This window comes from Heloderma suspectum, chromosome 16 (assembly GCF_057233095.1).
Source record: "Heloderma suspectum isolate Gila_16-S chromosome 16, 16-S_ref, whole genome shotgun sequence".
In the NCBI taxonomy this organism is placed as follows: Eukaryota; Metazoa; Chordata; class Lepidosauria; order Squamata; family Helodermatidae; genus Heloderma; species Heloderma suspectum.
In genome coordinates this window covers 7,119,707-7,135,511 of record NC_139473.1, presented here as the reverse complement: position 1 = coordinate 7,135,511, position 15,805 = coordinate 7,119,707, and the positions used below count along the sequence as shown (strand labels likewise).

The following is a 15,805-nucleotide window of genomic DNA, read 5'->3' as shown; positions in this document are numbered from 1 at the left end:
GCCTACCCCTGGTACAGTAGTTAAGACTAGGCATGAGAAGACCCAAGTTAAAATCCCAACTCAGCTATGATGGTCACTGGGTGACCTTGGGCCGGTGATTCTCTACCAGCCTTGCCTACCTCGCAGGACTGACATAAGGATAAAAAGGGGGAGGGGAATCAAGTATGCTGGCCTTATGCTCCTTGGAGGAAAGGCAGAGTATCAACAATAAAAACATGGTTTCACCTACTGCTGTCCCCAGGAGACAACACTACTATCTCACCTGTGGTCTCAATTCCTGCCAGGTTCTTGCATATTCTATGACAAAACAGGGGGAGGGGTGGAATGACAGGTGATGACAACATGTTAGCTCAACTCAGGTCACGAACCTGAACTTCCAAATCACGGTTTGTAGGCTTGGGAACATGCCTGAGGTTCACATGCTCTCTCTCTTACATGCATCGGTTTCCTTCTCCATGGTTCTCTAAATCCAGCCTTCCCCACAGGGCCGGCCCTATGATTAGGCAGGGTGAGGCAATCGCCCCAGGGAGAAGGTGCTGGAAGGCTGCAGTGAGGTGTTCAAGGAGAGAACTGCATGACTTGCAGCCTATTCTGTGCCCAGTAAGCACTCTTGCTGCCTTCAAGTTCAGTGGAGAACACTGTCCCATCAGTAGTGTGGAAGGCAGATTCATCTGCCAGTCCAGTCAGCTCTTGAACATGGAACGGAGGGAACACCATCTTGTCCATCGCCTCAGGCAGCAAAATGTCTCAGGCCAGCCCTGTTTCCCCAACTTGGGGCCCTCCAGGTGTGTTGGACTACACATCTGGAGAGCATCCAGTTGGGGAAGGGTGCTCTACTCATAGTCTGCCGTGGCATTCACATCTGATTGCTACGGCTGGCACCTTGCATCCTACCCCTGCTTTGAAACCACACTTTGGATGCAGCGCCAACAACACTTTGGGAAGGGAACACAACACATCCCCAAGCTCCAGATCAGGATTGTGACATCCAAATCGGATAATTATAAGTGCACAGATTATGCACTCCACAGTATCTATTTGCAGATTCAGAGAATAGCCAAACCTTAAATTCCAGAATGTGTTAGGACAGAAGCTACTATAAATGGCCACAGTAACTACATTTATGCGCAAGAGTGGATCGTTTGTTTCTCAAGCAATCCCAAGGAGAAGCTGTATATTCAAAACGCCACAAAATCAAGGCAGCTTGGACACAAGGCGATTCTGTTAAAACGGCTACTTACAATGCGTGACTCCGGCAAGGGTTTGATAGAAGGTGGGGGTGTCGCTGTCGTCTGTGAGCGTAACATACACTCCCCCGGACAGCAGCCAGCGGGAAAACGTGAAGGCCTCTTTGTTGTGCAACAGCCAGGTTCTGAATCGCTCATAGTTTACCTTTTCACCCTATGATAAAAGGAAAGGGGGAGAGAAATTAAACAATGCTGCTTGATTTTTTCTCGCTAACTCAACTGATTCCTGCTGTTGGTGCAACCTAGTGGCTAAGAGGGAGAGCTGTGAGGGAAGAAGCCCAAAATATAGACCCAGGCAACCCTCTCTCAGCTGGAACCACCCAACCGCAATGAGAGGATGATCCTGTCCTGCCTTGCCGGGCTGTTGTAACGATCAGCGAGGTAAACATATGCAGAGCCATCTGTGCACTCAGCAAGTACATGAAAGTAGTGATACACGTGACTACCGGCATGCAGGAAGCCATCTGCCTAGTCAGGCTGCTGGTCTACGAAGGGCCGACCCCCACAGCAATATTGCGTACGCATTTTAGAAACCAGCCACTTTTATTCTGAGGCTGTGGGGTCCCAATCTGGAGCAAGGCTCTGCACCAATGCCCTGTTGAAAAGCACCTCCAGCTGGCTGCCCCTTGCCTCCGAAGGTGCCCGTTTCCTGCAAACACCACCTCCAGCAGCAAACAGCAGCCAGGGACAGGGTGGCTTGCACAGAAAATTGGCGCGGAGGCCCAAACTGGAACAGGGCCCACGGCTGCTTTTTCTTCAAAATAAAAGAGGCCAGTTGAAGGAGAAGCGTGAACAACGTAACCTCTTCTGTGGCCCCTTGTCTAGGCTAGCCTTCCAAAACCTGTGTGCCCTCCAGATGTTTTGGACTTCTACTACCATCAGCCCTGGCCAGCATGGTCAATGGTCAGGAATGCTGGGAGTTGTAGTCCAGCACATCTGCATGTCCAGTCCAGGGCAACATGTTCGGGAAGGCTGCTCTATTCCAATCGGCAACTGCTCTCCAAAGGTTTTGCCAGAGAAGGCTCTTTCTCGGCAGAGCTACACAAGATCCTTTAAATGGAGATGCCAGGGGCTGAACCAGAGGCCTTCTGCTTGCAAAACCATCTGCTCTGCCACCATGCTCTGAGCATGCAGAAGGGCTGCTTGTGTGTCGCCAGAATCCTAACCTGATGTCAGGATAGGGCCCAGTATCTCAGCCAAAACTGTGGGAACAGACTCAGAGTCTGAGCAGGAGGAAAAGGGGTTGGGGAGGGACCAGAGATTCAGGGAGATGGAGACAGGGAAGAATTTATCCAGGTGCAGGCTAATCAGTTGGATCAAAGCCCGACCATAACCTCTCCCTCTATGGGAACACAGCAACTCACGCAGAGGGGGGTGTGACAGATGAAAGGATCAGATGTCGGGTCAAGACGGAGGCACAGCTCCGGGAAGTAAGGCTTTCTGCAAGGCTGGCCCATCACAAGTGGTCTCTAGAGGAAGACCCTCCCTAGGGGCAGGACTGGGAAAGTCTTTCAGGTTCTGTTCTGTGGGGGCACTAGATTTGCAGCAATTGTTCGCCTAAACATAGAGCATCCCTCAAAAGGATCTTTAGGTAGTCTAAGTAGTATTGTGCCGGTTCAATCAGGGTTGTTAGTGTTAGTTTGCCGTAGGATGCTAAAGTCTGTAACCTGAAATGCTTAGGGACTGATGGATTTGCATAATAAAGCTCACTGACCTGGAGATCGACTTCTCTGTTTGACTACCAACATGCTGGGAGGGCTCGACACCCTAACCCTATTTCAGAAAATCTGGGCAGGTATCAAGCTACTGAGCTGAAGTGAGAAAGCACGATTTTCATTTGTGACCTGTCTTAGCCTCCAGGCTAAAAAGGGTTATGAGCTCAAGCAAATAATTTCCCTACACATCTGCACAAGATGCTGGATCAAGATGAAGTGAAGATGAGAGGCAGGCAATAAAAGGAAGACAAGATTCTGGAAAAAACCAAAATCATGAGGCCCAACCTATATGTTGCAAAACCAGAAGAATAGTAGATGCGTTCTCATCTCATCAGATTTCGTGGTAGGCCACTGCACATGCAGAGTAGGAATCACACACAGCACCAGCAAATGTCTGTTCTTTTCTTTCTTTTTTTGGCAAAAGGCACTAAAAAGCCAATCTGCATCAAAAGGATGTCATTCAAAAGCCCAGAGCACACTGCCATGAAGGAACAGGGCCTGAATTTGCAAAAGGCCCCTGGGATTCGAACGCTAGCATTTCCAGTTACGTGGCCCCAGGCTACCCAAATTTCTTTGTGACATCAACACAACTGCACCAATGGCGGTCAGAGGGGCCAAGAGGTGCTGTGACATCAGAGCAGCTCAGCCTATAGCAGCTTAAGAGAACCCTTAAGGAGCTGACTGCAAGCACAGTCAGGCGATGACGAAGAGATTTGTGGAAAATGAAAGAATACAACCCCACTGTACTTACAGGCCACACAAACCAGTCACAAAATAATATTAAAATGCATTTCTCAAGCACCGCACTTGATGCATTTCAGAAAGAAATCCTTCAGGGCCTCTCTCATTAAGATCGAATGTTGTTTGAGTTGTTTTTTCAGTTCAATTATAATTCACATGTGGCTGCAGACTACCTGATTAAAAAACACACACACCTCACAGATACTTTTCGAGCACACTGGGTGGCTTGCTTTCCAAACGCAGGGCCCGTGACTGCATTCACAGCAACAACAACAAAATTAGTGATTAAAAGTAAAAAGGGTTGCGTGTGTTTTTTAACCCCTTTGCACAAGTGGGTCAGATTCTGCCTCAAACATGCTTATCGGTAACACACAGCTTAGTACGAAAGAATATATTCCACGTGCTGGGTGACTGAGTCGTGCGGCTCTTCCATGGGATTATCATGGCAAAGTCTCGCGGGCATCTTTGCAGAAATATTTTACAATTAAGAAGCACTTTACCCAGGGTGAGGGGGAACGGGGGGGGGGGGGCTCTGCATAATGTTACAGCAAAAATGTCACGCCACAGATGTGAGGCAGCTCTTAATAAGATACCTCCTGAAGCTAATGAAGTCTCAGGAAATCTTTTCATTTCAGGATTTAAGACCTTTCTTGAGTGGGCTTTTGCAAACAAGGATTATGTTCGTTATTGCTCTTCTTGAAGCCTCTTCACCCATTACTTTCCCAAAGCAGAAATCTCAAGCTGGGACAAGCATTAAGCATACTTCTACTGGTCATTACCAGGTGTCTCTCCTTGGCCCGTGGCTGGGACCTGGACTAGTAAGCTATTGTGGACTCTTGTACCATTTCAAGCCATGGGTCCTGTTGATGTCCTGCCCTGCCTCAATTATGGCGAGGACTTCACGTCACAGGGCATTGCTGTAGCTTGGGTTGCAGGGTTGCACTACAGGTCAGATCTTTAGCAGGGTCTGAGTTTCACAGGGAAGCCAGACAGGAATAGATCAGCACCACAGAAAGCTCCGAGTTAGTCCGTGGGCCAAGAGCTGAAAATTGGCATATTGGTATCAGGTAAGGTGGCAAAACTTCATTATGATTTTTTTTTTGAAAGGGGTTTGTCTCTGTTTAAATAAGATCATAAGAAGAGCCCTGCTGGATTAGACCAAAGGTCCAACTAGTCCAGTATTCGGTTCACACAGTGGCCAACCTGCAGGAAATCCACAGTGCATGAGTGCAACAGCACCCTCTCGCCCATGTTCCCCAGCATCCTGCCTCTAATAGTGGAGGCAGCATACAGCCATCAGGACTAGAGCCAACCACTGCCCCAGCAACCACAGAGTAAGTAATAATACTTGTGCTTTCAAGTGTTCAAAGCACTTCACAGGCACTTATAAGGCTTACAACAGCCCTGTAAGGTAAGTCAGCATTATTATCCCCCATACTGCAGATGGGGAGACCAAGGCTGAGAGAGAATGGCTTGCCTAAGGACACCTAGTGCGTTCATGGCAGAGGCAAGATTCGAACCAGGGACTTCACGATTCACAGCTTAGGATGCAATCCTATGCATGTTTAGTCAGAGGAAAGGCCTGCAACAACCAGCATTCCCCAGCCAGCAAAGCTGGCTGGGGAACGCTGGAAGCTGTATGCCTTTTCTCTGTCTCAACATGCATAGGATTGCGCCCTTAGTCTCTTAGCCACTGTCCTGAACAAGCCAGGCCGGTCCACGTTTAGCTGAATGCAGTTGCTGCCTTAACTCCCCATGTTTCCCGAGACAGATCAAGAGGACCAGTTGGCGTGGCACGGGGCGGCTTAGGTGATATTTTCCGGTGAGAAACGTCAGCCTGGTACAAATGAACAGCACCTTACAATTGCTCTTTCCTTTCACCCACACATTGGGGAAAAAATATAGCTGCCATCACACATGGCATTATTTGAGAAGGGGGGGGGAATAGCAATCTCAGCCTCAGGAATCTTCTTTTGTTGCTGTTGCAAGAAATAATGAATCCCCCACCCCCAAGCCGCTTTGAAGATGCAGCTGCTCCCGCTCTCAGCAGAAGAAAGAGGCCTCCCCCTGCAAGAGCATAAAACTTCTGTGCCGTCCAGTTTGTGGCAGAAGCGTCCTCCGGAGATTAACAGGCTCCTGAAACCCGCTGGAGAAGGCTGTGACCGTCTATTTTCATTTCAAAAGAAGATTCAACGCAGGACATTTCTGGAGGACAGAAGGTAAAGTTGGCCTATTTTAACCTGGACCCTTCAGCTCCTTCCTGATCTCCACATAAGCCGGCTCCCTGAGCCGGTGTCTTGGGGAGCGGCACAGCGAGGTCCTGCTGCAGATAAAGCATCAGAACAGCCCGAATGCAACAGACATCCGAAACCAGGGGTGGGCAACATGCAAAATGCAGTCCGCGTGGGCCCCGCCAGGCCCAGAACCCCCAAATACACAAAGACACATAACTTTTTGAGTCTGCTGCAGGCCGTGGAGGGGGGGCACACAAGAAAATGGCCCCCACACCTCCCAAAGTTGCCCACCCTTTGAATGGTTTGCTTGCGGCATCACTGAGAGTGGGTATGGCATCTGAGGACAGGCGGCCGCTGTCGGGACTTGGGAACCAGCGCTGATTAAGGCAGGGGGCCTTGAACCTCTTTCACTCGAGGGCAAAATTTCCAGCGTAGTTTTGCTTAAAGCTCTCGCTGCCAGTAACTAATCTTTAGGAGAGGGATTTCAACCTTTTTAGAGGGGCGGGGGGACTGCATAAAAGCTGAGAAACGACCAAACGATGGGCGGTCAGGGAGAAGGGGGTGGGGAGGTGGCCATTTGGGGAACCCCAGGTGAGCTGGCAGGGCTCTAACCTAGAAAACGAGCATTTACCTTTTACATACGCTAAAAGCGGAAGATGAGCCAGCCAATGGCACATCTGCCTCCACTGCCATCTGGAGTCTGCTCACTACGGCGGAGTGGGGAAGTGGGCTGACGAAAGGAACGGCTGGAGCAGCCCCCGCTTCCTTGCCTCCCTTCGTTGGTGCATTTAAAGGCACAGGCTCATTCCCCAGGCTGCAACCAGGCAATGCTGTCCGCACTGTGCCAGCACACGCTGTTTCTAGCACTATGATCTAGTCTGCAGAGACTGACCTGTGGGGAACGGGTGGACTTGCCCAGTCATAGGGAGCTGTGCCAGACTGCTTATGTACAACGGAAGGAAAACACAGTGCCAGCCAGCACAGAGAAGCCACCTGCCGTTTTCATTAATACGTACATGTTTCCGAGCTTTTTACCATGAGGTCTAGGTCCTTGAAAAAACACAGACTCACCTGAAAGCTAGATGGCGAATTCAAACTAGGTAGTAGATCCTATCTGCACTGTACAGCAAGGTGCACCTCCCATAATCCCTCACCACTGGCTATGCAGGGATGGGAGTTGTAGGCCAAAGCATCCGGAGGGCCACAAATGGCCACATCCCTGTCGTAGAGGGATACTCGCAAGCCTGTTTATGGTTCAGCCATTTGTTAGCAGAAACATGTCTGCATGAATTGATTAAGCTGTAGCACTCCTTGCCAGGCTTACAAAACTGTAAGCACTGGCTGCACACTGAACCTCTGGTAAATAAGTGCTCTCAGGCCAAGCTTGGAATTAATGGTGCCTGGATATTACTTTTATTGACTTGCTTAGCAGTACTATTTCGAAAACATTTCTTTGCTCAACAGTTAACCTCTCAGCAGGGCTGAAGTTCAAATACTCCCATCTTGGCTTTGTTGGAAATTAATCTCTCCTGCTTATGCGTTACATGGCCAACCCTCACTGGCCCTGTCCGAGAAGCAAGGCTTTTGCAAACGTAGACTGGCCTCTTCCTAGCTGTGTCAACACGGCAGGCAGAAGTCCCGTAAAACAGGGTTGTCTTTTATCAAGTGCTAGGCACTGTACAAATTAGGCACGTGGAAGAAGTCCCCACTGGTCGAGTTTGTTTATGGTGATCTGTTTGTTAATGGTTTTACCCCATTACTTTATTGAAGCATTTTGAAAGCTGTCTTTATTCCATATTGCGGAAAAGTAGGATAAAAATGGGATAAATTAAGCCAAAGCCAAAATTCTCAAGAAGCAGAATTGTGCACCTGGTGCCACATTCTGCATTTTTTTCTATGCTCCTGGATGTTGCCCTGAGCTTCCTAGAGAATCAACACCTAAATGCTGGTCCTTGAACACAGCAGTCGTATCAGTCCACTCTCCGCAATATGGAAAGTAGACATTGAAGAGTTCTTCTCCAATCATCTGCTCATTTCAACAGCTGATGTGAACAAGGATACGGGGGGGGGGGGGGGCTACCCTGGACAGCCAGCGAAGTGGCATTTTTCATTCCTTGAAAGGCAACTCCTAATGGCCTCTTTCGCTCTAGAGGTGAGAGAGCTTCCTGACCAACTTCCAAACAAGGCAGGGTGTCCAATTAGATTGACGCTACATGGGAGGCAACAGGCAGCTATAACATATTCAGTGCTAATTCCCATTTATACCAAGGCTTGCAGCAGACTCTCTCCTACGGCTTCTAGCGGACAGAATTTTAATGAGCCGAAAGCACGGAAGATGGGCTGACAGCGGGCAGCGGAAGTGTGAAAGACAACACCTGTGCATCTCCTAAGACGACTAGGAGTTGGGGGAGGGGAGATTCTCACACCCCCCCCTTCCAGGGTGAAGGCTGTTCTCCACATTTTGGGGTCAAGGAAAAGGGAGGAATGTGGGGGAGAACATACGATGTACACAGTGCAAAGTCCCACCACCCAATCTGCACGCGCTCTCCATAAGAGGGCATTTTAAACACAGCATGGAGAACTTCTGAGTGGGTCCTCGCTTTATTTTTGAAGAGCTGTGCTTTTGCAAACGGAGGAAGGATTCAAACTGGGGACAGATTCCAATATGGTGCCCACAGGCACCAATTTGCCCCCTGACATCACCAAGCTACCTCCCGCTCCTGATTTTTATGTTATTGCTTTAAAAAGTTGGAAGTTAGAACGGGGAGGCTGGAATGCCACAAAACGCAGTGCGTGTTTATTTGGGTTCAAAGGAGACGTTTTGTGTTTTGGAGTTCAAGCCCCACCTCTGCCTGGGACTTCTTGGGCAAGTGAGTCTCACCAGTTTGCCTTGTGGGAAAAGAGTGTTTTGAGACCGGCCATGGCCACCATTTTATGAATGTACAAGTCCCCACAACCCATTTTGTGACAGCGCCCTAGAACACTTGCTCAAAATTCCAAACGTGCCCACCAACCCAAAAAGGTTGTGGACTCCTGCAATTGACTGAAATACACCAGGTAACGGGCAAATCTGCAGAAAGCTGCAACCTGCATGCTTTATTTTGGTACACAGTTTTGATGGGTGGGGTGGGTCTTCGCTGTAAAGTGACAGCTTCTTAGCCTGCATGTCAGTGCATTGGAGAATGCATGGGAACATTGCCTAGTAAAACCTGGCACTCGCTGCCCAGTGGCAAGGAATGAGAGAATGAGGCAGGCAGGCAAAGACAACATCAGAACGTGCTTCAACTGGACTGTCCTCTCCCAGTTACCCATGCCAGAGCCACCTCACACCAACTGGCCTATGGGACTACTACTTCCTTACTGGGCCAGTTCGCACGATCGATCAGCCCACTGGGTGGGCAGGCATTTTGAATATTCAAGCCCTGGTTGCAGCTTCTCATGTCATTCGAACCCAGGGATTGTCGGTTATGCGATGGCTAAACAACCCTTGGATAACCGAACAAGAGACCAGAGGGTTCCATAACCCATGGTCCACGGATTCGAACAACATAAGCTGCAGCCAGGGCACGGATATTCAAACCCTGCCCAGACCACACCGCAGCCCACTGTGAGTTAAATAAGCCACGGTGGGCTGTTTTGGTCATGAGAACTGGGTCACTGTTTTATTGTAATTGTATTAATGCCTTTCATCTTTACTTGTAAGCTGCCTCGGAAGGATCTGCATCCTTAAAGCTGGGACAATTGGTGGCTGTGTGGTAACAAGGCTAATAACTGTTTTTGAAAAGGTGCTGAGTAAAAGGTGGTCAAGCATCGTTTTTTCACTACACGAGAACTGCAGGAAATACCTCAGAGAAGCATTTCTTGACGGTTTCCGGGACTTTCCCATCGACCATATGAAGCATCCTCTCCATCTCTTCGCGGACGACATAGCTCCCAGACTCGTTAGAGAACAGGCTGAAAATGTCTAGGTGGGGAAACAAACCAACCCAGAGCAACGCTGTGAGTGGACACTTTCGAAGGACAGTAGCGCAACAGAACAGTTGATGCCCAATATCTCGTACGTTCCGAAGAGGGATAATGTTAACCTTCTTTGAAAAAAAAGTGCCTTACTAGCCAGAGAGCAGGATCCACAAGGCATGCCAAGTTTACTAAGGGCACCATCCTATGGGCAGCGCCCTCAACAAATATAAGCCCCCAGCGTGGAGCAGGAGGAACAGCGGAGGCGATCTTCACCACCCTGTCCTCCCACCCTGCATTTTCCCTAGACAGGCTAAACGCATTTCAGAAGGGGAGGGAAGGAGGTTGGGGAGGCCTTGGGATAATTCGTATCTTGGCCTCTCCAGTCCCCTCCCTGCCCAGTGAAAAGCCCCCTTTAACGCTTCTCCGAGATCGTGTTCCTGACCTTGGAGAGGCAGCCAGCATGGTTCTTTCTGCCCCGGCTGTGAGGAGGCAAAGTTTGGATTCCCAGATCTAAGGTCGGAGAGCAGTCTCTGACATGGGAATCTGAAGTATCCCATGGCCCCTCAGACACTGTCCAGGGGCCACAGGATTACTCCCCCCCGCCCGTTTAAACTGGAGTTGTGAAATGCATCTTATTTCTGATACGAAAAACATGACATTGTGTATAAAGGGATAGTATGCGGAGCCTATAATGATTCCCCGGTTTTACTTTCTTTGGGGTCATACTTGGAACCCCGTTACTCATGCGCTTCCCCCACTTCAGTTCAGAATCTCGTGGGGATAAATGGAACTTTTCAGCATGCTGACATCAACGAACATCAGACTAGGACTGAGGGCCAGGTTCAAATCCTCACTCAGCTTTGAAGCTCACTGGGTGACGTTGGGCCAGCCACTCTCTCAGCCTAACCTACCTCTCAGGGTTGTTGTGAGGATGACATGTTGAGCCCACTATGTACTTGAGCTCCTTGACTAGCAGGCACAGGGCAGGGGGGATTCTGACTGGAACCAAGGTAGGGGCCCATACACCACAGACCCAATCCATTTCCCCTTGCCAAACTGGCTACTGGCTAAAGAAAAATAATCTATCCAAGGGGAAGCCACAGGACAAACATCCTGTTGTCAAGGGCTCCTTGGAGGCCTCTCTCAGTCTAATCTAGTAGCCAAGTCCAGACACAGACAAAGGGATTCCTTTCAAAGCTTTATTCTTCTTTTACAACTTAACAACTTTACCGTTTGCAACTAGATCTGAGCAGCACAGTACCTATGCCCTAAGTTGGAACCGTTGGTCCCCGTTTGAAAGGGAATTACTGGCAGACCCCTGAACTTAAGGACTAGGGAGAGTCCCTCCCCTTTTCCCTTGGATCCTCTGGGCGCAGCCGTTGTTTGCACGCCAACCGGGCACTACGCCTCCTTTCTGCGCCCTCCATTTGGCGCCGCTCTCTGCGTCAGCATCACGCGTCCACCAAGTCTGCTTCCTGCACTCTGTCACTCCCTGGACTGCTATCTAAGCTAGGAATGCTGGTGGGAGGAATCTCCGTCAGCTGTTGGCCCTGGGAAAGAGGAGCGCGCTCCCCTCCCAGGAGCGACTGCTCTTCCTCAGAATCAGAACTACTCTGGGATTCTATGGGCTCAGTGTCCACCCTGACACCTGTCTAGTTTGGCCCTAACTTGCAGCCAAGGTGGTTTAGGTAGCTGGAACAGCAGGGGAGATATCAAAAGAGAAGTTTATTCTATTAAGTGGCATACACGTTTTAAGAATAAATAAATGAGACGTGAATTTGAGACTCTCCGCCTAGCATCACCCATCCACTTATGCAGAAACAAACAATTCAAAATATGTCAGTGGGAATCGGGTCTTTGCATTCAGCTCTACATGGGTTGGTTTTGAAAGGAAAGACTGTTCAGGGTTTATCGTTCCTTCTTCTCAAGGAAAAGCTGGGCTTCCTTGAAAGAATCTGGAGAGGCTGAACAAATGGATCCGCGATGACCATTTTCAAGCTGGCTCATCACTGGAATCAATCCAGCGATTCTGAAAAATATTCCGTGGATTCTGGATCCAACTCTGCAGGTACGCACAAACCCATCCCCTCTTTTCACACATCGCTGGTACTTACATTTTGCTTTCTCTTCATCTCGGCCCCTTGTCAGGAGGACTAGGCCCACTATCAGGTTATTGAAATGTAGTCCTTTGGACGTGCCACCAAAAGAGCAGTATATGACCTGGAAGTTAAAGAAAATGAGGAAATGTAAATCGTTACGCTTCTGTGTGATGAGACCGGGGAATGCAGCCTGGCGCCCTTCAGATGTCTTGGACCACAGCGGCCATAAGCCCTGACTATTGGCCATGCTGGCTAGAGCTGATGGGAGTTGTAACCCAAAGCATCTAGAGGGCATCACGTTGCCTACCCCTGAATTAGACAATACTCTAGTCCTCAGGCATGGCCACTGCAGGCCAATTGCATTAGACAGACAGACACACACACACACACACACACACACACACACACAGAAACTGCCTTACTGAACTTGCAATTCACAGTGAAAAAGGGTTAAAAGACTGAGCTCAGCGGCAAATCAGGAGGCCCGAATGTGCCACAAACTCACTAGCAGGCTTTTAAGAAAGCCACCCTCAGCAATCTGGGGGGAAATGATACTGGCTTAACTTACAAGGTTGTTGTAAGGATGACAACAAGATGAATGCATGTGAAGCGCTTGGAACGCTTGAATGAGGTATTCAAATGTTAAGTATTATTGTGTGTTATTTGGCCCACAACGACTGCCATGGGGAGGGGAAGATACTTAGGCATCCTCAATGGCACAGCATTTGGCTGGGGGATGCTGGGAGTTGTAGTCCAACACGTCCAGAGGGCGCTGGGTTGGGGAAGGCTGACCTCTCTGCCATTCCTGTCACTGCACCAGCTTCCGGGGCAGGATCCAACACTTCTCCATATCTCTCAGGTGGGGCCCTATGAGTTATGTCCCATTTCCCTCCCTGCAAGCCTGTTTGACTCATTTGTCCTCACAGACACACGGTGTATCACATTACTTATTAGCCACCCTTCAGGTTGAAGCACCAGGTTATTATTTATAGGTCCGAGAGTCATGCAAGAAGTCACCACAGGACAAAACTTCCCCTCCGACCCCTGCCTTTAAAATGACTCAAGGCTGTCCTGCTTCTCCCACAGCAAGAACAAAATCCATTTTGAAGAAGCTGGAGGGGGTGCATTCCAGCGCTGGGGGGGGGGGGCAAAGGCAAAAGAGGCGGAGGCTGAAAGATCAAAATCACCAGCCTGTTCTAGCGTAAAGCTCTTCCTGCCAGTAACCAGGTCTTAGGAGAGGCATTACAACTTTTCAGAATGGGCAGAAAAACAGCACAAAAGCCGGGAAATCGCCCCCAAACTGGTGGTTGGGGAAAGGGCCTGGGGCCAGGGGAAGGAGGCGTGGCCTTCTGGGGACCGCCACGGGGCCAGACTTGGCCCCTGGGCCGGAGGTCCCACACCCCTGCCCTAAGCAAAGCAATCACACGTAGCCCACAAGTTGCTGGAAGAACTGACAAACAAGCAGCTTTGGGGAGACGTGACGAAGCCAAAGCTGATTTGGCCGTTCTCTTAGGGGAAAACAATTATTTGTAGAATGTCAACCCAACGGCTGGCACAGGAACGGGACTGCGGCATAAGAGGTGGGGGACATCCCAGGCCTTCGCTCCTGTGACTTGGTGCGGCCGCTCAAGAGAAGAATTCCAGGAACGGTCATGTGCTGGAAACGTGCTCCCCCTTCCAGGCCAAGGCTTCCCTCTCGCTCTGCAAGCCCTGAGCCAAAACACACGGCAAGAGAGACAGGGTTCTTTTGAGAGACTTCCAAGCGTTCAGGCACAAACGTCTCTCCCTGACAATGTGTGACATTTCCCTGCCGCTCCCAGGCGGTGTAGCTTCAGTTTTGTTTGCGCGCACACGGCACTTCCAACAGCACACTCCCATTTTCAAAATAGGACTGAGGGCATTTGTTTACTTTATACAATTCAGAGGCCGCCCTATAATTGAGGAGTGGGCAAATTGTGGCCCTTCCACAATTTTATTGTTTTAATAATATGTTTATTATTAATAATAATTTTATTGTTATTCCACAAGTTGCCCACCCCTGCACCAAACCATCCTTTTCTCCATGTCAGACCACCTGCCCGTCTGTCCCGGGAAGTTGTCAGCCCTGGGATCCGAGTGCCTGATACGAACCAGGCTGCACTGCGTTGATATGAACACACACACACACACGCCAGCCCTCAACCCACACTCTGCTTTCGAGACTGCAGATGCGCATTTCACCTTCAAAACGTTACAGTATTTCCCACGCAGCCCGTGCTGTGGACCCCCGGAAGATACACGGTGCAGGGAGTAACTTGCCACCTGCTTGCAAGAGGAAGACAGCCACTGCGACACCTCTAAAGCTTTTGTCGCCAGTTCATCTTCGCAATGCCCAACACTCTCGGTGATATCTATTAAGACTTCTCTGTGCCGGAGAAGAAAAGGCTGACTCCTCCTAAACAAATCTGCTTGCGTTGCAATTAAACGCGGTTGCCATGCTGACAGTTACGGGAAAGAAGGGAAGAGAGCATCCAGCTGTGGAGCTGAAGCATCCCCCTTGGAGCGGTAATTACCAAGCTGTGTGCCAGGGCACCCTCGTGTGCTGTGAGACGTTACATCATTAACAGTTCCTTTGGGCTCAAAGACACACAGGAGGCTACCCGCTATGCCTCTGCACAATGCCCTGATCTTCATCCTGCCCACTTCCGATCAGCGTCCATTTTGCCACATCAAGACATCAGAAGCCAACGGAGCTTTCGGTCGCTTTCAAGGCAAGGGCTTCAGCAGAAGGCTCCCCCTGAAATCTTCCAGAGTTCCTTGGCCTCCTTATTAATTAATTAATTAATTAATTAAATAATTAAATTTATTAATCGCCCATCTGGCCAGTCACCCAGCCACTCTGGGCAATGTACAAAGTGTATAATAAAACAGTTTAAAACAATAAAATTCTACAGTAAAAACACCATATTTCTAAAAACACCCTAACCCACCCCAAATGCCTGCCTGAACAACCATGTTTTTAATGTGCGGAGGAAGCTCATTAAAGAGGGGGCATGGCGGAGTTCCCTAGGGAGGGAGTTCCACAGAGTGGAACAGTCTTCAGAGTGGAACAGTCCTTCCAACAGTCTCCACGGCATCACTCGGTCGGCCCAAACAGATCCTTCCGTTGCTCCTGATGTAGCACTGACCTCTCATCAGAGGAAGCGAGCCCAGGACGGTGACTCACACAAGGTGCTCCCTCTGAGGGCAGGTAATTCTTCCACGTTCTAAAAATAAAGCCTTCACAGGTGCAACGATGGCGCGTACCTCCAAGTTTGATTCCAAAACATACGTTCCTGCTGTCAGCAGCTTGAGGAAATGCTGTCTTAAAGGCAGGGGCAGGCAGACACTTTTGGTCTGGGGGCAAGGTTGCCCCCACACTAGACCAAGCTGGGGGACTGGATGACATCACGGGGCAGGGACCCGCTCCAAAGCCACGCCCTCTCCCATGAGGTTACTTGGCCTGGCCGCTTTTTTCGTTACTCTTTTCCTCCTGAAAGAGACAGGGCAAATGTATATCCATGCACATGAACACAGGCTTCTCAAACGGCCAAGTGGATCTGAGGCCCTGATGAGGCATACCACGCACGCCATGTCTGTTGCGATGCACAGGAAGTCCTGAACACAACGATGCCTCTGATTTAGGGGGCTGGACTGGCTGCAGTGCCCCCGGGTCATTGTCTCTCAGCCCCACGGAACAGAAAGGGAGGCGACAACGCCCAACAACCCAAGCAGCTTTGACAGAAGATGGTGTGAGCACTACAGCCCCATCCACACCCCCAACATATGCA

The 15,805-nt window shown here is 49.7% G+C and overlaps 1 protein-coding gene across 6 annotated transcripts in view; it reads right to left on the bottom strand.

The window, feature by feature from the left end:
* Positions 1 to 15,805, bottom strand: part of USP32 (ubiquitin specific peptidase 32) — a 170,020-nt gene that overhangs the window by 95,407 nt on the left and 58,808 nt on the right. For all 6 annotated transcript variants that reach the window (XM_084822773.1, XM_084822768.1, XM_084822769.1 and 3 more), the window contains exons 3-5: positions 12,012 to 12,117; positions 9,783 to 9,901; positions 1,242 to 1,401 (exon numbers count right to left, since the gene is read on the bottom strand). In XM_084822773.1, the coding sequence (XP_084678899.1) occupies positions 1,242 to 1,401; positions 9,783 to 9,901; positions 12,012 to 12,117 (385 nt within the window). The remainder of the gene's footprint in view (positions 1 to 1,241; positions 1,402 to 9,782; positions 9,902 to 12,011; positions 12,118 to 15,805) is intronic.